The sequence below is a fragment of the Oryza glaberrima genome, chromosome 5 (genome assembly GCF_000147395.1).
Source record: "Oryza glaberrima chromosome 5, OglaRS2, whole genome shotgun sequence".
Taxonomy (NCBI): Eukaryota; Viridiplantae; Streptophyta; class Magnoliopsida; order Poales; family Poaceae; genus Oryza; species Oryza glaberrima.
Genome location: NC_068330.1, coordinates 23,571,742 through 23,596,921, shown reverse-complemented (window position 1 = coordinate 23,596,921; position 25,180 = coordinate 23,571,742). Strand labels below are relative to the sequence as shown.

Here is a 25,180-nt window from a genome sequence, read left to right as displayed (position 1 = left end):
TACGGAAGATGATAAACGTTGCATCATTCTCATTGTCCCCAAGCTAGCATTCATAATTGATATATTCAAACATAAAAAACTGTCACCATCTCCAATTAGAACTGCAGCTCTTTATAATACTACTACACAGCATTTAGGGATAAAAAGAGGTTCAGACATTTAACTAATGACTAATCTCAGTTGTGCATACAAAAAACATGATAGAGGCAATGAGGCATTGAGCTTGGCTTGGATGTATAAATGCTAACAACGGATCAGATAATATATATGTAAGATGCAAATTAGCTAATTTGTCCATAGAACAGCAAGCTAGAACAGATTGTCATTCTCCTTGTCCAAGCTCCTTGTCATGCTACGGCCTTTCAGAGACAGACTGTTTAACTTCCTGGAGGTGACTGAAAATTCTGAACAGGCGTTGCTCTGAACATCTAATGGAGAGAGTGCAACCCTTTTGTAAGATGACATGCCTCCAGATCGCTGTCTCTGAATCTGGAATGGACTGTTGCAGCTCTGCCTTGCTTTTGCAGACTTCGTCAAGCTCATGTAACTCGGACCTTCACCATGTCCACCGTCGGATCTTGCTGGAGTTGCTGACGATGTCGATGCAGAGCTCACATCACACGGGAATTCTGAAGAAGAAGCTGAGAGTACAGAAGGAGGCTTTGCTGCCACCCTGTTCCCTCTCATCTTAACTGAGCTTGCATTTGAAAGTTTGGCGCCAGCTAAGTTCAGTTCGCCACTGTTCTTGGAACACTTCAATTCAGCATGGCTTTGCTCCATGAGCCTGCTCTCCCAAGGCTTTGTTGCCATCCATCCTTCAATATAGCTCCAGTCGTGATTGCACCTATTAGACTCATGGTTCCTCAGAGATCTAGCAGGAGAGCTTGGCCTTGCACTTTGTTTTGAACTCCTAGGCTGAAAGGAAAATGGATGTGAGCAGCATGTTATATCAACTTGCGTCGTCCAGCGCAAGAGTTCCTCTTAATGATACAAAAGTATACCTGGTGAGAAAGCGCATAAGCAATTGCCCTTTCCCGCTTAGCCACAGCATCATGCCTCATGTGTATTTTCGATCTTACTTCAGAAACCGATCCTTGACTGTCACACCATTGTTCCTGCAATGCCACAATCTTTGACATGTTAATACGATATACATCTCATTTTAAAGCAAAATTCGCTTTTTTTTCTCTCTAATTAAAACACCAAAAAATATATTCCTGTGTGGCCTCAGGACTTTTTAAAAGAACCAGCACAGTTCCAGCTTAGAACTTTGCCTGGCAATAACTAATTGCAAAAGGCGTTATCGGTCTTGTCAGCATTGCCTCTTCTTACCTAACAGGATCACTTCCAAGATCGATTCAAACATGTGTTGTCATTACGAGAGAGAAAACAACAATCTTAATGGACTCAATCATTACTAAAAAAGGAACCTTAATTGTCCTTATCAGTCCGAAAAGTCATTTTCAGGTAAAATTACCCCCACCATATTAAGTCATACATCACTTTCTTCTTAAGGAATCAAATTAAGGCACCAGTACAAACCTCTCAAATTATAACACCTAGTAGTATAACTTAACTAAAAAGAACAATTTTCAATTTTCAAGCCTTCAAATGATCTCCAAATAAATACATCATTTTTGTATGTCAGTAAGACAACTATTTTGAGGACTGAATTCAAAATCTTACTTTATAACTTTGATTTGGATTGGTGCAAGCTCTATCTTGTTCTAAATACTTCCTTTTTCACAATATAAGTCATTCTAGCATTTTCCACATTCATATTGATGTTAATGAATCTAGACATATATATTTATCTAGATTTATTAACATCAATATGAATGTGGGAAATGTTAGAATGACTTACATTGTGAAACGGAGGGAGTAGTTGCAATATTAAAGCCTACATGGGAGTGAATTCAACCACACACTCACACAGCCCATGGGCCATAGAGGCCCATCTTACATACCGATATAGGAAAATGGAAGGCACACTTCAATCTGACTCTACCAAATTCCACTCCCAAAGTCCAAGAAATGGAGCAATGCCATCGAATTTGCAGAAATGGCATGCAGATTACCATTTATATATACTCCACTACACAAGTATTTCGATTCTTTAATCCACTGCACAGAGGAAGCGCCTCCAATGCAATTTTTTGCATTCAGAAATTAACGCAAGAAGGATATAGCACTGCACGTATCAATCGTAAGAGAAGCACGCGGGTCAGGCTGTGTTCCCATGTACCTCTGCTTGTTTGATCGGGTCGGCGCGGCCGTCGCGCTCGCCGACCGCGTCCTGCGAGTCCCGGCCATCCGCCGAGCAGCGCGCCCGCCGCTCCCGCGCGCGCTCCTGCACCCGCAGCAGCGCGTTCATGCACTTGAGCGTCACGGCGAGCTGCCGCCGCACCAGCCGCCCCCGCACCAGCGCCTGCAGCCGCACGATGCCTCTCAGCGCCTTCAACGCCCGCCGCGCCTAACTCCACACGCCATTGACACACCACGCAAAGCACAGCATCACCACCACCGCGCCACATCAAGAGCAGCATCAGAAAAATCTGTGTCTTACCAAGAAGGCGCGGAAGGCGGCCTGGACGCGGACGGCGGCCCACTCCTGGCGGATGACGCGGAAGTCCCTGGGCGGCGCGCGGACGACGGCGGCGACGACCGAGCTGAACGCGTCGGCCTCCGACGACGCCGACTCCGACGCGTCCCCCGCGGTCGACGCCGACGCCGACGCCGACGAGCTGCTCCGCCACAGCCGGGTCCACCTCCGCCCCTTCGTCGTCCCCTCCGGCGCCGCCTTGAGGCTCACCAGCGACTTGATCCACTTCCCCGACGCCCCCATCGACGCTGAGAGAGCTCACAAACTCCTCCTGTGGGGGCAGCGCGAGGAGGAAGAAGAAGAAGCCAAGGCGAGAGACAAAATGGAAGTAGGAGGAGAAGTGGTGGGGGTAGGGGGAGTTAGCCGTTGTCTTTTTCGTCCACGACGACGCGAACTCCGCAGCAAACCGTTCCGTTCCGTTCTAGTAGCGGTGGCCGCGTGGGGATTCAAAATTTGAACGGCGAGAAGAAGCCAAAAGTGGCAAAGGTGGGACCCACCTTGGCGTCGCTGACAAGTGGGGCCGGGTGATGTGGTTTTCTCGGACGTCTCGGGCTTGGAGAAGGGGGGAGGAGGCGACGGCTTTCTCGGGGGACGTGTTGGGAGAGGCTGGCGCGTGGGGTCCACGACATCGTGGGCCCACATGTCATGCAAATAGAGGTGGGGTGGCGTGGTGGTTGTGTCCAGTGTCCACTACGACGAACTGTGCGTCGGCACGATCTGGATCCTGGAGAGTGGACTCCCTACGCGTTGCCGACGACGGGGCGGACACGACACGGTGGGATCGCATCGCATGGGAGACCGTGGCACGGACGATCGAGAGGGCGAGTAGGCGACACGAGCTAGCCAGAATGGAGTTTTTCAATCAAAACTCGTCGAGCCTGAGGCAGTTGCACACGGCTCCCGGCTGAGCGGACTCGGGCTTCGACGACCACTGCTCTCTCCACCGCATAAAAAACGAATTTAGAGTCAGATGTGCCACATTCTAATATTATAAATCTCGATATATATATATATCAGATTCGTAGTATTAGGATGTGTCACATTCGTAGATTAATTTTTTTTTAAAATGAAGAGAGCATAGACTACCATGGCTGATGGTAAAACAAATAACGAAACCACCCGAACTTGACTCGACAGTGTGACTGCAAGGACCGGACATATATGTTCCCGCGCCTTCAGGAGCTTGAAGATTATTGCGTTGGGTTCCACCTCTAGATTTGACTACTCCCTCCATCTCAAGAAAAAGACAAACTCTAGATTTCCGTGTCCAACTTTGACTATCCGTCTTATATGAATTTTTTTTATAATTTATATTTTCATTGTTGTTAGATGATAAAACATGATTAATATTTTATGCGTGACTTGTCTTTTTAATTTTTTTTATAATTTTTTCAAATAAGACGGATGGTCAAACGTTGAACACGGAAACCATGGTTTATCTTTTTTTTTGGGACGGAGGGAGTACCCTCCAAGCCTCCAAGGGCTAAGAGTGTGGTGGCGACTCTGGTCAATCCTGTTATTTTCTAATTAAGATTCGGATTTTACATCGTTTTTCATTTGCGTAGTTTTTTAACTACTAAATGGTGTTACGTACGAAAACTTTCTATATAGAAATTGCTTTAACATATTAAATATGTTAATTTGTTAAGTCTGTACTCCCTCCGTCTAATAATATAGCAACCTAGTATTGGATGAGACACTTCATGGCACAATGAACTTGAACCGAAGGAGTATCTCGTATGGTAAGGTTGTTATATTATAGGACGGAGAAAGTAATAATTAAAGACTTAATTATATGTTAATATTGTTTTCGTTTTCGAGCTCAACCTCCCTCCCTGCGCGCCGCCACGAGCTCGGCCTCCCTGATGCGTCGCCGCATCCACACCTCCAGGCGAGCAGGCGGCGTTGAGCTCTCGTCGTCCTTGCCGTGCGAGACGCTTCGCGCCGCCGCCTCCAAGGGAGCAACTAGCAAGCAGCCTCGCTTCGGCGCCGCTGCGGCCACAGCCTACTCCGATCGATCTGTAATAGCGTGCATATTCACTGCATGTGTAGTTGTGTTGTGGTGATGTACACGCATGTGAACGTGAATACCTAATATGATGCCTTTGGTCCTTATGCAATCATGCTAATTGTTGTTGTTGATAGCCTGGATACTTGGATTACGGTAAGATTTGGTGCTTATTCACTGGTGTTTGGCTATTTCTTGTCTTGCTTTGCTGCTACCAAATCTATTGAGATATTGTCGGGTGTGGGCACCCGACGGGTGCCCCATACCCGCACGGGGGCGGGAACGGGGGAGGGGAAAACACTCCCCCGCGTGCGGGGATGGGAATGGGGACGGGATTTTTTTTCAACTACGGGGACGGGACAGGATAGCAAAATCCGACGGGTGTAGCCCCCCCCCCCCCCCCCCAATTGCCATCCCTACTCGTATTCCCTCCCAGGCCCAAGTATAATGGGGCCACATTTAAGTACTTCCTTTCTGGCCCAACTAGAATGGGCTGAAGGTACATCACAGTGCCGTTCCAGGCCGACTGTAATCGGACTCAAATCACCAAGTCGTGTGCTCCACCAGCGTGTCACTCTGAATCCATAAAAACGCTGTACACGAAAACTTCTGTAGCACAATTGCCATCTCTAGGAAAAATGTAAATGTGTGTGCAAGTGTGTCACTCTGAACCCCTGATCTGCGCTGCTCCATCAGTGAGTCCCATCCTCTCGTCACTCCACGAGAATATCTGCGTCACCAAATCACCATCAGAAAAACGGTTTTTTCTATAACGTACAAGCTCAAGATGGCTAATCTGAAGAGATCGTTCCAAAGTTGCATACTACCTAAACGGTGAAGGTAAATTAAAAAGGTCATCTGGTGGAGCCTGCCTGGATGATGGTTGGTTGCGTTGGAAGCAAAGATGTGATTGGAACATTTGGAGTTGATACGTTATCATATCTGCCGCTGAAAGCGACCATCGAAGAAGAAAAGCATGGAGATTTAGGGACAGGTTATCGGTTATCCCCAACGTCGGTTTAATGCACTAATCAAGGACTGACGGGCGCCGCGCCACGACGCGAGCAGGTTGACTTGCAGCAGGGCGTGGACTGATCAATCGATCGAGCAACACGTGAGGGCATCTGTGCGTCAATGTGCACCAGCAACGACAACGCTTAACTCTTACAAGATCCTCTGTGCCAAGCTCGATGATATACTCATGATATACTCCATATCCATGTGTACCTAACCTTTCTTTATCGTACAATATACTCCCTCTGTTTCAAAATATTTGACACTATTGACTTTTTAGTACGTGTTTAACCCTTCGTCTTATTCAAAAAATTTAAGTAATTATTTATTTTTTTCATATGATTTGATTCATTGTTAAATATACTTTCAAGTACGCATATAGTTTTATATATTTCATAAATTTTTTTTGGAATAAGACGAACGATCAAACATGTGTTAAAATGTTAACGGTGTCAAACATTTTGAAACGAAGGGAGTATATCTTAGCATCTCATGTACGCATGTACTCGTAGTATCATTATTCTGTCGTGTGCTCCATGGAAAAATGTCAACTGTACATACCACTGTATATGCACGTGCCATAGGACGGCTGGAGTAGCCGAGTAGCAACAGTGACTTGTACTCCAGTCCACCACATACTACAGTGTCAGCGTACGCGTCGTAGGCCGTCTTTTTTTTGGCGGAAGATGCCATGCAGATGCAGCAGCTGCAATCCCGGCGGGTCGGCTCCCCGCGCTGCTGCTGCTTGCCTGCTTGGGCGGCAGCTTGGATTCCCACGTTTTCCACCCACCAAGTCAGCCATCTCCCACCCCGCCTCGCCGCGTGTCGCCCCCGCCCGCCTCGCCTCGCCCGCCATTTTAACCGCTCGCCTCCGCGACGCCCTCGTGCTAGCCAACCCACACAAACCCCCGTACACCGCCCCAAAAACGCTAATCCCCACCTGTACACCACAGCCGCTCACTGAGCTCTCGCCCGCGTCGTCCGTTTCCGCGCTTTCCCCTGCTAGCCTCCGCGTGATAGATGGACGTGGCGGAGGCGGCGTCGCCGGGGGTGGGCGCGTGGGCGGCGATCCGCGGGTACTTCACGCCGGCGACGCTGTTCCTCGTCGTGAACATCGTCATCGGCACCATCGCGCTCACCTCCCGCACGCACCAGCGCCGCCGGCGGCAGGTGTACCAGTATCACCACGACGGGGAGATACTCCACCACGACCAGTTGCAACCGCCGCCGCCGCTGCTGCATCAGCAGTACTACGGCGGCGGTGAGCACCAGCAGATGATGATGCAGGAGACGCTGTATGCTCCGCCGCCGGCGCCGGCGCCGCTCGCGCGGACGTCGTCCGTTCTTGACCGGCTCCGCTCGTTCGGACTCTACCGCTTCCGCTCCGGTGACTTCCCTCCCGAGTACGCTACTGCTGCGGCGGCGGCGACGAGCCAACTCCACCACCAGCGCACGGAGGAGATGGTGTCTTCGTCTCCGGTGGATGAGGTGAAGCTGCAAGGGCACTACGCGAGGAGCCGGTCGGAGCCGGCGGCGGCGCCGGCGCAGGAGGAGAGGAAGGCGGCGTCGAGGCTGAGGAACTCGAGCTCCGAGGTGAGGAGGGCAGAGGTCGTGAGGGCTCCGGCGAGGGTGGTCGAGGCGTTCCCGGAGGAGGCCGCGGCCGCCGTGGACGCGACGGCCGAAGACGATTTCACACCGAAGCAGCAGCGAGATCTGCCGCTCCAGCAAGAATACGTTCCTCCCCCGGCGCCGGCGCCGGCGCCGCTCGCGCGCACGTCGTCCGTCCTGGACCGCCTCCGCTCGTTCACCCTCTACAGCTTCCGCTCCGGCGACCTCGCCACCGACGACATCCCCGCCGACGCAGCGGCGGCGGCAACGCCCGCACAAGCGCACTACGGTAGGACCCGGTCGGAGCCGGCGCGGGAGCAGAACAAGAAGGCGAAGAAGCAGGCGGCGTCGGAGGCGAAGACGATGACCAAGTCGAGCTCGGAGGCGAGGAAGGACACGGCGGCGGAGGACGCCGACGACGGCGGCGTGGACGCCAGAGCCGACGACTTCATCAACAAATTCAGGCAGCAGCTGCAGCTTCAGAGGCTCAACTCGCTGCTCAACTACAAGGAGATGCTCAACCGCGGCAGCAGCAAGCAGTAGCTAGCCACACTCGCCAAGAACAACAAGAGCCTTGCAATTTCACAGCAAGCTCACTAAGCTCCCTGTTAATTATACTACTTAGCAATGCTAAATCAATCAAGAGATTTCTTATATATGTGGTGTTAATGAATTAAACTGTGAAATAGTTGCAAGATTTTTGCCTTAACAGAATTATCTTGTGACTGAGGATCATGCATTGTCTGCTTCAAATCAAGAGGTGAGATGAGATAAGTGAGCAGTGATGTTAACAGGAGAGGTGGGTCGGGCGTCTCTTTCGTTTGGGATTGAGATCTTTGTGAATTGTGATTATGCCTCTCTGACCTCGGAAAAAAAAAACTACTCATAAATTTGGGAGCAAGTTTAGGATCTTGGGCACGGTGGCCCATGCAGGTGACCCATGAGGCCATGACTCCCAAGATGGATGAAACTGAGCTCTCATTCTCAGCATTAATCTGATGCTAGGATTAGTTGCTGTCCAAAGTTAAATGTGTTGTCTCTACCAAACCTGCAGATTTTTGCATACTGAGTGACTAGTCAGCACAAATAGTAAATACTTGTGTCTTTGTAAGCTATCATTCTATCAAGTGAACAGAATACTGGGATATACTAATAATTATATAAGATTTATGACACGTCAAACGGGCAGAATACTCGGATATATTCAGACGTCACAGTTCATCAGGTATTTGGCTACGTCTCTCACCTTTTCTCACAATTTCTTTTGTAAGGTCTTTTTCTCTCCCGATTTAACTTGTCATGCACCAGTAGTAGTAGTAACGAATTCAACAACCACCCTCCACATCTGACTCCACCCATGCAAAGCTCCACAGTTGCGACGCATCAAGCCGCTTGGATTGGCGGCTCCGGTGAACTGGGCACCAACCAGCTGCTCATGGTCAATTGGCCATAGGCCCCATAGCCAGTAGAACTGTAGAAATCGCCTTGTACAAACCGTCCACTCAGCCGCGTGCCACACACGCAGGTGGCAACGTCCACTGGACCACTCGAGAAGCGAAAATTTTGCCTACCGCGACGTGACACAATCTATCTTCTATCCATGCCAACCAACCTGACGACATGTGTTCCGGCATATTCTATCCGATCCGTGGCCATCGATCGGTACACGGACGGCCAGAGATTAAGCCACGTCACCGCCCAACGCTCTACTGCATGTCGGGGCAAAGTCGAGAGTCAATCTCGAGACGTCGATCAGTGTCTATATGATTGGATATGACATATTTCTAGTATGATGAATCTAAACAGATATACATCCAGATTTATAGTAGTAGAATGTATCACATCCAGTACTAAGTTGGTTCTTTATGAGACGGAGGGAGTACCTTGTGTTGAACTGCACAAGGCTGTTGATAAGCTATAACGCCAACCACACATGGAAACCAGGCTCAGGTTTGCATTGGGATCCCGGTTCCTCGTTAAATTGTCCAAGATTACAGGATTGATTGGGTGTAAACAGTTGTGTTACAGTTCTACTTGAACAAACACGGTATTGTCAGATAACTCATTTTACAAACGGTAGCTACAGCTCAAACAAACAAAAGAAACAGTTACACTCTTCGTTGAGTAGGGGGAGACGTCAAGGGCTCAAGGCGATCACTTCTCAGTGACGCCAGCAGCTGCTTCCACCTGATTCGTCTCATCTTCCAACGAGGAGTACGAAGAAAACCTTCTCAGGGCAGATGCACTGTACAGACAAAAGCCAAGAACGGCTTCTACCGACGGGAGCAAACTCTTGGTGAAAGTGCACGCCGGGAAGCTTCCAAGCAAGAATGGAGTTGATCCATAGCACTATCTGAAACACAAGGTCCAGTTGTCAACCATGAAGCGAGCAACAAATGATCAAGTATTCAAGTGCAAGTTCAATTCAAGCCAGTAAGGCATACCAGGGGTTTTGGCTTGTTGAAATTCTATGCAGCTCAATCTGAAACTCATCAATCAGATGCTTTCAACTTCCGAGGCCTCTTGGACTGGGGTGGTGAGGGAGGTGCATCTATAAATCTTCCAGTGGTCTGGCGAAAATGTTACAAATGTAAATGATAAAACCAAGTAAAAGTAATCATATAGTTTTATAGAAGAAAACAAGTCCCTGATTGAATTCTAAAATATGGAGCATTCCAGAATGCAAACATTTTAGGACAGCAAGAATATGACTGTCAACTTCAACCAAAATGGCCATTAACAATAGAGATTGCACTTCATTTTGATACTGGATGATCCAACACACTGAAGCATCTTGTTTGATGTTTTAAATGGTATTGCCACACATAAGTAAATTCAACATATAGTTCCTGTCTGCATGTCCTATCAGGATGGTAAAGTACAAATGGATAGATTTCAGAAAATCAGAGCAGTTGAACTATGTCTCAATTCAATTTTGTCTCCCCTCAAACTAGATATTTAGAAGGTCAGCAGGATGTCCCACAGACACACATTAAAGATGAAACTATATTAAGAACATCATCACAGAGAGGATGAGAAAGAACAAACCTTCCGCTTGTGGTCCCGCTTGCCTGCTCTCTCACCTGAGGTAACATGAAACAAAAAAAAGTATAAGTAGTCCCTGATGAGATTGAAGAGGCAAGAAGAAAGCAAACCAAAATGTATTTTTCCAAATTACCTGCAAACCCAACAGTATCAGGAACAAAGGGTCTGTCAACATCTCTATTAGCACGCTGCAAACAAACAATGTTATTAGCTAAAGAGCAACTAACAGTTTAATAAACTTTTTGTTTCAATCATATACTCATATTAACTGGTTCTGATTAAAGTTTTCTTTATCTACACTAGTTAAAATGTTGGTAGTGGTGGTGTCTATTCCCACACCACCCCTACCACTAAAATTGGGCCCCACAATCTATACTATTGCACCACCTTTCAACAAATCCTCCCCCATTTCACTATTGGCTCCCCCCAAATTTCAAAATTATCTACTTGTTCAATAAGAAAAATCATAGTATTACTTAGACTAAATAAGTGTTTATTGATTGATTCAATAAGCTAGAAACTTAATTTGTTTTTCATTGCAATGCACGGGCTCTTAGGCAAACTACTTAAATCAAGGGAAAGTTTGAAAAACCCTGCCTTCTCACTTTGCCCCCCATGTCCCAAAACACCCCCCGAGTGAATACTTTGTCCACTTATGGAAGTGTTTATGGATTTTCCCTTAAATTAATATAAATATCACAGGCATAAATCTTCATGTATTGAAAGTGAGCTTCAGTTGCCACTGCTTGGCACTATCCTGTTAAGAATTCACTAAGATTTTATAAGAACAGCATTGTAGCCCAGTGGTCATGAAGCTGCCAGGAGCTTGGGCCAGCCTGTGTTCAAGTCCTCTCAGACAGGTTCTCTCGCCAATTTTCTTCTTTATCAGTCATAGATGCTAAGTCCCTCCTTACTATCCCACATTTTATTCATTCAAAAAGATCTCACTAAGATTTTCTAGTTCTGTTAGCTGTTAAAGCACTCCAACATTCCAAAGTGAGCATACTAGAGAAAGAGCTAGTTACCATACTTCTGTGAAGGGGGTCCATTTATGTAGAAATATACCTTAGGTGTGCTTGGTGCCTCTGTAAAGGAATTTTCTCTGTTAGCTGAAACTTCAGCTTCTTTATTTTGCAGCTGTTAACACGAAAGGCAAAAGATAATGATGTATTAGATGAAAGGAAAGAAATTAGAGCAAATAAGGCATATACCATAAAAACTTTCCCTCTTTGTATATACACCATTGAAATAAATGAGTTCGCTTTAATACCACCCAAATTTCAAAATTTCCTCAAAATACCATTCCATTGCCTCTTGTCATCTCTCCATAAGGGTTTGGTTCAATTCCATCACATTATTGGAAATTTTGGTTTCTCTACCAAAAGACCCACCACCTTAGCACTATCTGAGTATATGCCATTTATCTTTCGTGGTACACTTTATTGGCATTGGAAGATAGTACTAGTAAGATTTAGATAAAGCGGTGACCTCTGAATGGCAACAAGCTAAGCCAAACAAGGCCTAATGGGGAACCTATTTGCCGAGGCATGACACTATCTACAAATACAACACTGCCGATACCATTTGAGAGAGCACCTATCAGACGAAATCTGGACGTGCTACCACGATACACACCTCATGGTGTCCTTCTGGATGACTGCGCTGTAACGGTGATCGTGTGAACTCTACAAGTGAGGTGCAAGCTTAGTGAAGTTGTAATGCTTGCATCTAATTCCTAGTAATACCACATATATCCCTAGAATGCTAAAATTACCAAGCAGTGCTGGCACTCTATCAACAGGAAGGTGTTTGCTTGTGATAGAACTTCCTTGGGGACAACAGTGGCGTGTGCTCTCAGCAGAGAAGCAGGTGGGAAGGGAGGGTGGGTCAAGGTGCTTGGGGATTACGTCAGCCTGCTCTTTATGGGGAAGGGGTTGGTTTATGCGTTAGGAGGAGCGATAGGAGGCAAGGGAAGGTACTTGGAGGAGATTTGTGAAGTTATTAAAGTGAACCTAACTGTTTCAATTACAATGGTATCTAAAGAGGGAAGATATTTTGTATATACCTAATTTTCTCAAGAAAGTAAATCGCTATAACCAACATTTATCATCAATTTCCCATCTTTTAATGATATTCTTCAATAGGTGCTTCAATAAAACAGTGCATACATTTGGGATGGAAGCCTAAGTGCAAATTGTAGATTAAAAGCATGTGGCTAATCGCTACTCTAAGAAATGCTAACTTCAGGAGCAGCATGGTTATCGCAAGCTTCCTAAATGTACCTGCTTCTGTAAGTTAAGCAGTGTAAGTATCTCATTCCGTAGTTCAAGATGCTCGACGCAAACTGCTTTCGTCGGGACCTTGGGCTTCAAATTCACCTACAGAGAAACAATGCATACAATTTCATGTATCTAATTGTGTTATTAAATTATAAAAGAAAATGCACTGCAAACCTACTAGACCCAAAAAGAACTTGAACAACATCAGTTCGGTGCATATCAAGTACAGATTGATGTCTAGGAAACAAACCCCGAGGTCTTGTAAAGTCTGGTCAACCCTTTTGATAACTCTAAGGCCCGCCGAGGCACTTGCTGCTTGGACCATTTGATCAAGCGCTTGGGTTCTCAAATACACTCGAAGCTGTAAAAGAATGTATAGCGAGTAAAAAACATCTAAAAAGAACAGTGTGAAGAGTGATATACCAATTTTCATGTGATTCATAGGCATCCACAGTTAATGAGAACAAGACCGCTAGTAATATAATTAACATAAGGTCTGCTTGTGATGAGTTCGGCACAATCCTAATAACAGCCACCTCCCATGCAATGAGCAAGATAACTTACACTATCTTTGTTTTTCAGGAATAAATGGGACATGCTATAATTGCTCAGGAAACATAATTTTACACTTAGTTTAATAGTGACATTACGGCATGGTAAGATGAAGGATAGGACAATGTGGTTTCCACAGAATGGGGCAAAATATGGTTAGCTTTAAATAAATAGAACAAAATGTCTACTGTAACAAACAAAATGTTAACTCATCGGCAGCTCAATATAAGAGACAGAAAGCAACAATCCATAGTTTCAGAGTTACCATTCGCAGTGAAGCAGGTATGGAGTTATTCACTGCTGCAGCTGGAAGTGTAGCAGTTGACAATGGGTGTGTGTTGCTCAAGGGAGATACACCATCAACATTATCAAAGTGTGCCAGTGCTCCCGCTTCCTCAGTATGCTATAGACAAAGCCTCAAATGCTTAGAGACATGTAAATTCCAGACCACTGATCAGACAGATCAGGCAGACTATATCACTTCAAACTAACTACCATCAAAATTCATAAGGTTTATTAGTGAACAACACTATCATCCCTGCATGACAGCAGGCATCTGGGAAAGCCCAAAAGGCTAAGCGCTATTTGCTTGAACAGATCGGAGTCTCATGGATATCTAGATGATTTGACATCTCTTGCATCACAGAAGGAATTCTAAAAAAAAACTCATTATTTGCAATATAATGCAAATTGCCACCAGAACATTCTTGCTTGAGATTATTTTTGTGGTGAGATGTATGGAATTAAATGTGCTGATTACTCACTTTGCTAGCAGCACGAGTTTCCATAATGCGTTTTGCTTCTGCTAAAATCTGAAAAGGTAACACTTGTAATCAGACATAAAACATTGGAATCTAAGGAATGATAAACTGCACAAGTCAGCTGCTCATAATACTATCATCAACAAATTTCTCACCTCAGCATCCTTTCGTTCTTGCTGTTTTGTCTGGGAGAGAAGTGCAGATAAAGCACGCTTTCTCTCGGTCTCATGAGCAGCATTGAATGTTTCCTGAGAAGAAACCCATATGGACAGAAATAAGTACAAGGGCAAACATAATAAGAAAACAATTACTCAATTATTCATAGGTTAGATCAACATGTACCTTCACAAGGGGATTACCAGCAACTTCATCAAATGACCGAGCTCTAGCAATCAGAAGAGCACGAGTAACTGCAATAACAAAGAATATACTGGTGTAGAATTCACAAAAGCAAATAGTAATGCACAGACTGAATTGTTGAGCATAGAATTATACCAAACTTGAAATATAATAATTGGCAGCTTCAGCAGTTAACTGATTATTCTAAATAACAAGCCATGCAATCACCTTGTTCTCATAAAAGAAGGGCAGGGGATGTATAATGGGACAATGACCAGAATATTGCTTATATCAATTTGTGTGCGTGTAACCTTTTCTTAAGTCCCCATTATACATAAGTAATGTGAGCAATATTCTGGCTGTTATGATAAAAACAAATTCGGTGGAACGGTTACGGAGCTGACAATTTACTAATTGTTCTTGTTTCATATATTGAATGGGAAAATAAATGGATATGATAACCACAGTAAATCACTTGTTGGTTTTTGACCAAGTAAATGCATGTGTAGAACATTAAAAATTAACAACAAAGGAGAATTTTCTGTGGTGGACACTATCTAAGCATAGAGGTTATATCAAGATATAAGGTACCAGAATAATAACGGCTCTTCAAATCCTCCATGCTGCGATCAGTTGGGAACCTATCAACTATTACTATGAAGCGAAGGTCAAAGCGTTCACATAGTTCAAATAGTTTATCTGTTTCCTCCCTGCTCCATGCCTGAAATGAAATCAACAACTGATTATTTATAGAAGGGCTTTCAATAAAATTGTTTGCAAATATAATATTTTCAAACAAAGGCTTGCAACTATTCGAAATGAATGCTCAAATGCCACATAACAAGCATATAAAGATGAGATGATAACATAATTATGTATAATTTTCGAACTTCCCAACATTGTTATCAATTGTATTCAAGAGCGCAATGATATCCACAGAAGGTTTTTAGCAATATAAGATTTTCAACAAAAGATCAAACATAGCATTTATAAAAATTTATTATTGCAACTAGTACCTACAGGATCGGTTAAATACTTCTCATACTCCTCATCGGTGTATTTGAGAACATCCGCCTTCTGCAATAGGAAAAAACAAGCAAAAACTGAGTAAGCATCAATGCAGGATATGAAGGATGTACCCAACACAATATACTTCTTACCTTGTTGTATTTTGCAAAGTGATAGTCACCAGTGGGTGGAGCACCATTTACAACTCTAACCTGAAAGATCAAAAGGGTGACTTTCTGAGTTTTTTTTTCTAAGATATGTATGCCATACTACAAATTCATGAGAAACAGACCCAATGGTAAAGTTGAAGGTTGTCAGTCCGTGCAGAGGACGTGAAAGGTAGCCACTGCCATGCTATCTGCAGAAGTACTTCAAATGGTCAGATTTAGTACAAGCTCCATCAAAATGGGAGCACGAAACACCTTGCTGCAATTACCCATATGACTCAATGGACATGAATATGTGAGGTGGATTCAATCTGCTTATTTGGGTTGACCACCAATTTCAAAACAGAAGTTGCACATGATCAAATCATCATTTCATTTGTCCCATATTAATCCCATGAGCACCTTACCCTTAATGCCTAATTCCTAATAGGTATTAAGTATACGAGTAGCTAAACTCTCAGCTCAGTTCATGTGCTTCTACTAGAGTTATCAAATTTTCAGCACATATCAGCTCACCTTCTCCTTCTCAACAGCTGGTCGCCGCTTCAGGTGCGAAGCCTCGATGGTCGGCATGAGTGGAGCCATCCCCACCCCTCCAGTGAGCGCGTACACCTGGATCATCAACAACCATCAGCACTTCAGCAGCAACGAGAAACGCGGGGTCGAAGTGTGCGGGAGGATGGCGGATTAGGCCGCGCCGTACCTCGCGCGAGACGCCATCGGGCTTCCGCTGCGGCTCCTTGGGCGCGCGGGGCTTCTTCTCCTGGACGGACGGGAAGGCGGTCTTGGGGAGGCCGAGGATGTCCTTCGCGTCCATTGCCGCCGGACGGAGGAGGCGGACCTAGGGTTAGGGTTTTGGTCTAGTGCGCCATGGGAGAGAGATCGAGGTAGGCCGAAGCCGCCGCCTGCGTCTGCGTTGCGTCGAGCTGAGCTCTACCTCAACTTGGCCTCGCGAGAGAGATGGATTGGAGAAGGGAAAGCCTGAGATTGTATGGGCCTAGTCATATTGGGCCGGCCCAACTTCTTATGGCCTTTGCTAGACCGAGTCCGAGTCCGACTTCTTGGCACGGTAGCTTTTTTTATTTCCTCTTTCCTGTGTCTCACGGCGAACCAGCGAGGCCGAGGCGCGGAGCTGAGCGGAGGAGGAGACGCGCCACCCCTCACGGCGCTCCGGCGAATCGGCGGTGAACACCGGCGGTAATGCCCCCCTCCCCTTCTCCCTCTTGTAGACTGCGTCTTCCGGCCGCTTGGGGTGGGTAGGATTCTGCTTGTTTGCTCTCGATCGTTGGGCGTGGAAGCTGGGGTTTGAATCGGCGGCGAACACCGGCGGTAATTCCCCCTCCCCTTCTCTCTCTGGTAGACGCACCTTCTCTCTCTGGTAGGCTGCGTCTTCCGGCCGCTTGGGGATGAGATTCTATTTGCTTCTAGCATCGTCTCGATCGTTGCCTCGTTGGGAAACTGCCCTTCGGGTGAAGGGCATTTAGGTAATTCACATTAGTACTAAACTTTCAATGGAAATATAAGGATGAGTTTTTTTTATAAGATATAGGGAATATGCCATATCTCATAATAACTTATTTTGGGAGACAGAGGGAACTTGCATATTACCCTCTCAAATATAGTAGTAATTATTTTTGGGACGGAGACGATAAAAATATATTCTTTGTGCGTCGAGAATCTCCCCCATCCTCTGTGCGTAAAAAAAAAAAAAATCTTCCCGTATTGTCTCACCTGTGCCGATCGAGCAGGAAAATTTGATAATTTAACACTTTTTTCATTGTCCAATTGTTTTTGTTGACACTTGTGAGAATGACATATGAGATTATCTGAGTGAATGAAAGTGGGCCAGGATTTCAAATAATCAAAACCCATTTCAAGGAGTGTTAAATTATTAAATCTCTCATCGAGCAGAGTGCAGGGGAGAAGCCCAGGGAAGAGGGAGGTGACGTCGTCCTGGTGAGCATCCATAGCTGGGTCCTGATCTTTTCTCTAATAAGAGTTGGATGAAGATTAAGATTTTCGTTGCACGTTTTTCAAATTGTTAAACGGTACGTTTCGTGCGAAAACTTTTTATATGGAAGTTGCTCTAAAATATCATATTAATCTATTTTTCAAGTTTGTAATAATTAAAACTCAATCAATCATACGTTATTTGGCCTGGTTTAGTTCCCAATTTTTTTTCTCAAAACATCACATCGAATATTTGGACACATGTATGGAGTATTAAATATAGATTAAAAAAACTAATTAGTCCATGATTAGCCATAATTGCTACAGTAACCCACATGTGCTAATGACAGATTAATTAGGCTCAAAAGATTAGTCTCGCGGTTTCCAGGCAAGTTATGAAATTAGTTTTTTCATTCGTGTCTGAAAACCCCCTTCCGACCTTCGGTCAAACATCGGATATGACACCTAAAATTTTTCTTTTCGCGAACTAAACAGGCCCTTATATTATTTTCTTAATTCCACAGCCTTGAACCTACAAAAGAAAGTTTGGGGGATTCAACTGAACCCCCATGTCCCAAGATGGATCCGCCCATGGCGCCAGCGCCGCCGCCCTCCACCCACTCCACCGCACCCTTCGCAACTCCGGAGGTGCGTTCTGTCGCCGCCAGACGCCCGCGGCCTGCGGCGGCGAGCATCTCCGTGCGCCTACGCGACGTGGCGAGGAGGAGGAAGGATAGGCCTCGTCGCTGCCGCGCACAGGTGGCTCCCCGCGGCGGCGACCGCATCAGCGCCCTCTCCGACGATGTGCTCCTCCTCATCCTGCGGCGGCTCGCCACCCACGCCGCGCTCGCCACCGCTATGCTCTCCAAGCGCTGGGCCCGGCTCCTGCGCTAGCTTGACACCCTCGATTTCATGGTCGGTGAAATACTCCCGCCGCGCTACCGTAGGTGCATCCAACTCCACCAAGCGGCTGGTTTTGCTGCGTATCCCGTTGATGTCAAGGTTCTCGTTGCAAGTATCAAGCGACACGAGCGCCTTGCCATGCGAAACATGGCGGCCTCCATCAATAGCTTGTTAGACGCGGATGGCAGTGATGAATGTGCTGGCCAAGCTCGATGGAGGGCCCGTGTGCTGCGGGTGGAGTTCTTTGCGACTCACTACACCGATCTTATGAACCGATTGATCACAAAGGCATTGGATGCTTGGGAAGTCGAGGATCTTGAAGTTTTTGCTAAGCCTGCATATTGGTCTGAGTGGTCTCTGCCGCCGATTGTCCACAGATTTCCTCACCATGGTCTCTGCATTGAGCCCCACAAGTCCCGGCTGAGAAGCTTGAAGCTAGGTGGTTGTATCATTCCGCCATTGCAGGGGTTCCACGCTCTCACCAAAATGACCTTGCAAGACTTGCGAAACTCCGTGGCCAAAGCATCCTATGAAGATGTGTTTAAGTCATGCCCCCAGTTGCAAGTGCTACACCTCAAGTCATGCAGGTGGGCGGACCGGGGCATTCTGGTTATCGATTTCCCAAAGTCAGGGATTAAGCAGCTTATTGTGGAGTTTTGCAGCGCCATTGCACTACACTCTCTTGGGATGCTTGAGAGCATAGCTATAAGGGAGACTTGGGTCAGGTACAAGCATTGCTCCTTCTCGCATCTTATGCACATGAACCTTAACTTACGCCATGGTTACCGTAATCGTCTGCGTGACTTATGTATTGGTTGGGACTTGAACATCCAGCAGTTTCTTGGATTCACCAAGAACATAACCAACCTGGTTCTACGATTCACTGGATATGGGAGATGGTTCGTGCCATCTTGCCCCTCGTTGTTGCTGGCTAATCTCAGAAGGCTCCTGATTGCTGATGTGCCTTCATCATGGGATGTCTCTTGGCCTCGCCTCCTACTTGAAGCAGCACCATGCCTGGAGAGCCTTCACATCCATATTATCCCTTGGGATGACGATTCTTTTGATGAAATCATTTGGCAACCATCCACTTTGCAGCATGAAGAACTAAAAGAGTTGGTTGTAATTGGTTTCGAGGGAACAGAAAGACAGATTTACTTTGTTAACTTTGTGATGGAAGTATCAACAACATTGCAGCTTGTTGCTCTATTTAGATATGGGCATGTTCAAGAAATGGGGCGTTGGGACTGGAAAATTGTGAGGCAGCAACACCATTGGAATGATGAGGAGAAAGCCCAAATTCTGAACCAGTTTGCTGATAGAGATTCTTGCTCAATAACTCCAGTTCAAGTAGTTGTAGAGTGATCTGTTATGTTAATGTTTTACTTGTATACAAGGCTTTAAGTTATAAAGCATGCATCTGTTATGTTACTTGTATACAAGGCTTTAAGTTATAAAGCATGCATCTGTTATGTCAGTGTGTTACTTGTTTACAATGCTTTAAGTTATACTGCATGCATTATGATCTTAATTTATTTCTGTGCGACTTTTTGTAAGTTACTTTTACAGTAACTCTGTTTTTGTTATTATGCCTTGTATGCATGTTCTTTTGTATTTAAGTGGAGCCTTCTGTTTGTTCTCTACTCCTCTTCTCTCAGGTTTTACATTTTTTTAGAGGTTCTCAAGTTTTACTTTTGCATCATAGGACACCAAGTCATAAGTTTCATGAGAGGTATGTCTTTTGTAACTGACGTGAACAAGATGATTAGTGTTCATAGATTCTTATGACAATGGGGTCAATGTCTCACTGAGTCATCGATCATATTTTGTTGTGCAAGGGGATGTGCCTTGATAATTAACGACTTCCGTGTACAGGATATTCATTAGAATCATTTATAAAAGATAAAATCAAACTAACTAATGTGCAGTTTAGTTTCATTCTAGGACCGCTTCAACTTGGTCCATTGAACAACAAACCACCTGTCTGATCTGCTCCTGCACGGTGAGCTTCCCCTCGTCACTCCAGGTATATTTCTGGCTTACCATCTCCTATTCACCTAGCCTCTTGTCCTTGACATATTCATGCTTGAGCAGAACAACACGGCGCAACGACCATGATATGCCTCACAAGCTGAACCTTTCTTTCTTTCTTGATCTGAAAACCAATGACCACCAACTCCTCCAGATGAGAATGCAGTGCTCTTGAGGGCTCCTGCTCCCACACTATCTCCAACTTCCGACGAACGGCCATCTCATCATCGTCTTCACAACGTTGGGAAAAGTGGACGTGGAGTCTCTCAAGCGATGGAGCCTCCTCAACAAGGGCACAGATCCATGTGGCATCCCAGCGCGGCGGCATGTCCACGACCAGCAGCTTCCTCAGGCTGGGCATCTCTAAGAAAGGACTCTCCGGCGTGACCCACATTTGAGGTCCAGTTAGCCGCAGCATGAGATCTGTCATGTTGGCCTTGCAGAAATAGCTGAGCATGGACAGCACGGCTTCACGCTTCCACGTCTCCAATAATGGCTGCAAACCATCCCCTTCCTGTTGGCCTATGTTGAAGGTGAGTTCCGGCACCACGTCACCCCCTTCTGCCCAGGGATTTTGTGCCTGCTGCAAATATGTGTGTCTCCATCAGTTGTGATCCTTTCATGGATCTGGCTTCTTGGTCTTTGCTGATCTCTGTTTCTTGACTTGAATCCCCATTATCTGATTTCTTTTTATTTGTTCTTTGTGTGTGTGTGTGCAGGACAGCAGGAGTGAGAGGGTCACAATGGTAGAGAGCATCTTGCAGATTGGTTGTATGGTGAGCAGATGAATCTGTGGTAATGCCTTGTCCAATAACTAGTAAATCTTTGTTCACTGCAAAATACAAATTTATATCCCTGGCTCCTCCCCTCCCAAACGCGATCGCACTGAAGTCCCCATCTCCTTATAGAGTAGATTATGATAGTGTACTTTTTCCACTGTTGTGTTTAGTAGTATTGCCTTCAGCAATGCATCTGAAGCTGTTATGATCCAGTGTTCAATCAATCAAATTTAATAGATAACAAAACATTAGCGAGAATTTGGATGTCGTTGATATTGGTTGTCGTTTTTCTATTACTGTGATATGAGTTTAGATCATTTTATTTTGTTGAATATAAGCTAGCAAAGAAAACTGGGATTAGCTCAATTTTTTTGGCTTAGGATAACATATGCCAGAGAAGAAACTTGTAACTAATTAAGTGTGCAGTGGTAGCTCAATTTTCTTGCATATGCTTTGTTGGATCTCATTTTTAGTTTGAATTGCTTAATGACTATAAGTAAGTTAATTATAATCAGACACCCTTTATTTGGGGATAACGACTGTGTTTACTTCAATAAATAAGAAAGTATCATTTTTGTGGCAAGCAATTTTAGTCTTATTGAACTGTTACCAATACTTAAGCGCACGAGTCCATTGATATTACAGAACCCCTCAGTTTTATTTACAATGAAGGGTTGTTATTGACCTGATTTTGTTTAAATCTTGAAGAGTTACGAGTAGGAAATTGATGGAGCTGTTGCTTGCCTTCCCAATGCCCCCCAATCTAATCATTGTACATTCCACAAGAGCTATCTAATCATTATACTGGCACATTTCAGAAGTAAAAGGATGCTCAATTTCAACATTGAAATCATATCTATTGCTACAGACAGATGTGATATGGTACCCCACTTGATTTATCGACTGAATGGGTGTTCTTGTGTGTTGCGTTGTAGGGGCGCAATGTGATAATTGAGAGATCCCATAGGTCTCTCAAAGACCCAGTCACAAATGGAGTAACTGTTGCAAAAAAGCATTGAGTTTGAGCACAGCGCTAAGAATGTTGGTGCAAACCTGGTGAAGCAAGTTGCTGAAGCTACTAATAAGGTCGCAGGAGATGGTATGGGACCTGAGTTGTAGGAAAATCCTGTACTTGAGTAGCCATATGAACTATCTATTCGATTGTGCTTTGAGCATAGCAGATTAGCAGTCCATCTGATTTCTAAGCGTACTCAATGCCAATTCGCCAACGAGCATAGTGTTAACCTGTCTTTTCCGCTATGTGCGGTTAATGTTTTTTCTCAACTAGTAGTAATGAATATGTTGTCATGATAGGTTAATTCTTATGGCATGAATCAAAATATTGATTGTTATAGCATTAGATGGTAAGGACCAAGTTCTAGTAAATTCCTGAACTTTTTTTTTAACTAAATTCATGTTCAGCAAATCAGCAGCAGTTCATCTGATTTCCTAGTATAGGGCCTATTTTCTGCCAGAAGCTCCCCAAACAATCCAGATTTTCACTTTGATTTTTAAAAAAACCATAGTTGTAAAATTTAGAAAATGAACTAAAAGTAAACCCAGTTTTCCATATTCTCATCCGTACAGTACCTATAGCAGCCCCAAGAAGTCTACTGGGCCTATGTGTACATGGGCTGACATCAGGGCAAGAGTTCTTGTCGCTTTTCGCTACTGGTACGTGCGGTTCGTTGCCGCCGCGGCCGCGATTGCGATCTCAGGCAACCTCGCCGCCGCGCCCTCCGCGACACTCCTCCGCCATGGCTAGGAGGAAGGGGAGGAAAGGTGCGTTCTACCGGCGCCGCCACCGGGATCCCGCGACCTACGGAGACGCCGCTGGGAGGAAGGGGGGGCGGCGGCGGCGCTGTACTGTCTCCGTCGACGCCGGACACCCGCGGCGGCGCCCTGCGACGGCGACCGCATCAGCGACCTCTCCGACGACGTGCTCCTCCTCATCCTGCGGCGTCTCGACACCCGCGCCGCGCTCGCCGCCGCGATGCTCTCCACGCGCTGGGCCCCGCTCCGTCGCGAGCTCGACGCCCTCGATTTCGTGGTCGGCGACGTACTCCCGCCGCGCTACTACCGGTCCGTCCAACTCCACAAAACCATCGCGTACAACGGTGACGCCAAGGCTCTCGTCGCCACCATCAAGCGGCAAGAGCGCCTCGCCATGCGAAACATGGCCGCCTCCATCGGCAGCTTCCTCGACGCGGATGACAGCCATGACCGTGCCGGCCGAGCTCGTCGTCGTCGTCGGATCGGCAGGCTGCGGGTGGAGTTCTTTGCCACTCACTACACCGATCTTATGAACCGATTGATCACCAAGGCATTGGACGCTTGGGGAGTCGAGGATCTTGAGGTTTTCGCCAAATCTGCTTATTGGTCTATACCGCCGGATGTCCACAGATTTCCTCACCATGGTCTCTGCAATCAGAAGTCCCGCCTGAGAAGCCTGAAGCTAGGAGGCTGCATCATTCCGCCATTGCAGGGGTTTCAAGCTCTCACCGAATTGACCTTGCAAGACTTGCAAAACTCCATGCCCAAATCATCCTACGAAGCCGTGATCAGCTCATGCCCTCAGCTGCAAGTTCTACACCTCAAATCATGCCGTTGGGTGGGTCAGGGAATTCTGGTCATCGACGCCCCCAGGTCAGGGATCAAGCAGCTTACCGTGGAGTTCTGCAGCGTCATCGCGCTACACTCTCTTGGGATGCTCGAGAGAATAGCTATCAGGGAGACCTGGGTGAGTTACAAGCATCACTCCTCCTTCTCGCGTGTTATGCACATGAACCTGAACTTACGCCATGGTTACATTAATCGTCTGCGTGATTTATGTATTGGTTGGGACTTGAACATCGAGAGGTTTCTTGGATTCACCAAGAACATAACCAACCTGGTCCTACGATTCACTGGATATGGGAGATGGTTCGTGCCATCTTGCCCCTCATTGTTGCTGGCTAATCTCACAAGGCTCCTGATTGCTGATGTGCCTTCATCATGGGATGTCTCTTGGCCTCGGCTCCTACTCGAAGCAGCACCATGCCTGGAGAGCCTTCACATCCATATTACCCCTTGGGATGATGAGCATGGTGATGAAATCATTTGGAAGCCATCCACTTTGCATCATGAAAAGCTGAAGGAGTTGGTTGTAGTTGGCTTCGAGGGAACAGAGAGACAGGTTTACTTTGTTAACTTTGTGATGGAAGTATCAACGGCATTGCAGCTTGTTGCTCTGTTTAGATATGGGCGTGTTGAAGAAATGGGGCGTTGGGACTGGAAAATCGTGAGGCAGCAACACCATTGGAGTGATGAGGAGAGATCCCAGATTCTGAACCAGTTTGCCCATAGAGATTCTTGCTCCACAACTTCAGTTCACTTCAGTTCAAGTAGTTCTAGAGTGATCTCTTATATTAATGTGTTACCTGTATACAAGGCTTTAAGTTACCTGTATACAAGGCTTTAAGTTATACTGCATGCATTTTGATCTTACGGAGTCACTGTTTGTCTTATGTTTATGCGCATTCATACCGCTTATTAGCAACTAAACTGGTAAAACTTTTTTTATACAGTTTTAGCCCAGTTTTCCCTAAGTAACTGTTCACTTCACTGTATTGTTTATTCTCTTTTCCTCATTAAAACGAGACACCTTCTTCTATATATAAAACGTCGATAACGGCCTGACCATTCAAAAAAAAAAGACATTTTTATTTATGTTATTAGCGATTCAAAAGCAAATGTTGTAAAATAAAATATGATGAAGAAAACCACAAAATCAACTTAAAAAAATTTGTTCTAAAATTTAAATTTTGGCTTTTAAGTATAAGCGAAAAGATATTGCTCTTAATTTATTTGTGTTACTTTTTATAAATTTTTTTTGCACGAACTCTGTTTTTTTATTTATACATATCCGTTTGTATTTAGTTGAAGCCTTATGTTTCTACCTGCCATCCAGTTTCGTTCTCAAGTTTTACTTTTGCCTAATTTAAGCCGATTTTCCTTCTGCTGGTGGACTGGCGGGGGGAGCAAAATCAAGCACTCCCCCACAGACGCGCACGTGTGCCCCTTGGGCCCCACCATTTGTCATGTCCCCACCTGCTACGTGTCTCCACAAAAATGTTTTCACCTAGTGTACTCATA

General features: G+C 45.6%; 4 protein-coding genes and 1 pseudogene across 5 annotated transcripts; 3 read left to right on the top strand and 2 right to left on the bottom strand.

Moving 5' to 3' along the window:
* Positions 1-38: 38 nt before the first annotated feature.
* On the bottom strand, positions 39-2,978 carry LOC127773884 (protein IQ-DOMAIN 6-like). The gene is made up of 4 exons (XM_052300103.1): positions 2,567-2,978; positions 2,246-2,473; positions 1,002-1,115; positions 39-915 (listed from the first exon to the last, which is right to left on the bottom strand). Exons 1-4 carry the CDS (start codon positions 2,843-2,845, stop codon positions 310-312), a joined length of 1,227 nt encoding a protein of 408 aa, XP_052156063.1. The 5' UTR covers positions 2,846-2,978; the 3' UTR covers positions 39-309.
* Positions 2,979-6,099: 3,121 nt separating this feature from the next.
* Positions 6,100-7,965, top strand: LOC127773885 (pathogen-associated molecular patterns-induced protein A70-like). The gene has a single exon (XM_052300104.1). The coding sequence runs from the start codon at positions 6,645-6,647 to the stop codon at positions 7,773-7,775; it is 1,131 nt and encodes a 376-aa protein (XP_052156064.1). The 5' UTR covers positions 6,100-6,644; the 3' UTR covers positions 7,776-7,965.
* A 1,199-nt stretch (positions 7,966-9,164) lies between these two features.
* On the bottom strand, positions 9,165-16,350 carry LOC127773882 (SWR1-complex protein 4). The gene is made up of 17 exons (XM_052300101.1): positions 16,087-16,350; positions 15,900-15,995; positions 15,509-15,574; positions 15,369-15,428; positions 15,229-15,285; positions 14,800-14,929; positions 14,212-14,279; positions 14,025-14,117; positions 13,873-13,920; positions 13,374-13,511; positions 12,807-12,917; positions 12,560-12,655; positions 11,343-11,414; positions 10,411-10,465; positions 10,281-10,315; positions 9,677-9,802; positions 9,165-9,585 (listed from the first exon to the last, which is right to left on the bottom strand). Exons 1-16 carry the CDS (start codon positions 16,198-16,200, stop codon positions 9,725-9,727), a joined length of 1,317 nt encoding a protein of 438 aa, XP_052156061.1. The 5' UTR covers positions 16,201-16,350; the 3' UTR covers positions 9,165-9,585; positions 9,677-9,724.
* Positions 16,351-16,461: 111 nt separating this feature from the next.
* On the top strand, positions 16,462-19,708 carry LOC127773881 (uncharacterized). Of its 2 annotated transcripts, XM_052300100.1 has the most exons (3): positions 16,462-17,339; positions 17,858-18,961; positions 19,074-19,708. In XM_052300100.1, the coding sequence occupies exons 2-3, from the start codon at positions 18,246-18,248 to the stop codon at positions 19,096-19,098; spliced, it is 741 nt and encodes a 246-aa protein (XP_052156060.1). In that variant the 5' UTR covers positions 16,462-17,339; positions 17,858-18,245; the 3' UTR covers positions 19,099-19,708. The 2 variants fall into 2 exon arrangements, with proteins under 2 accessions (XP_052156060.1, XP_052156058.1); XM_052300098.1 differs by having other exon boundaries at positions 17,858-19,708.
* A 3,027-nt stretch (positions 19,709-22,735) lies between these two features.
* Positions 22,736-24,581, top strand: LOC127773878 (uncharacterized; annotated as a pseudogene).
* The last annotated feature ends 599 nt before the right edge of the window (positions 24,582-25,180 follow it).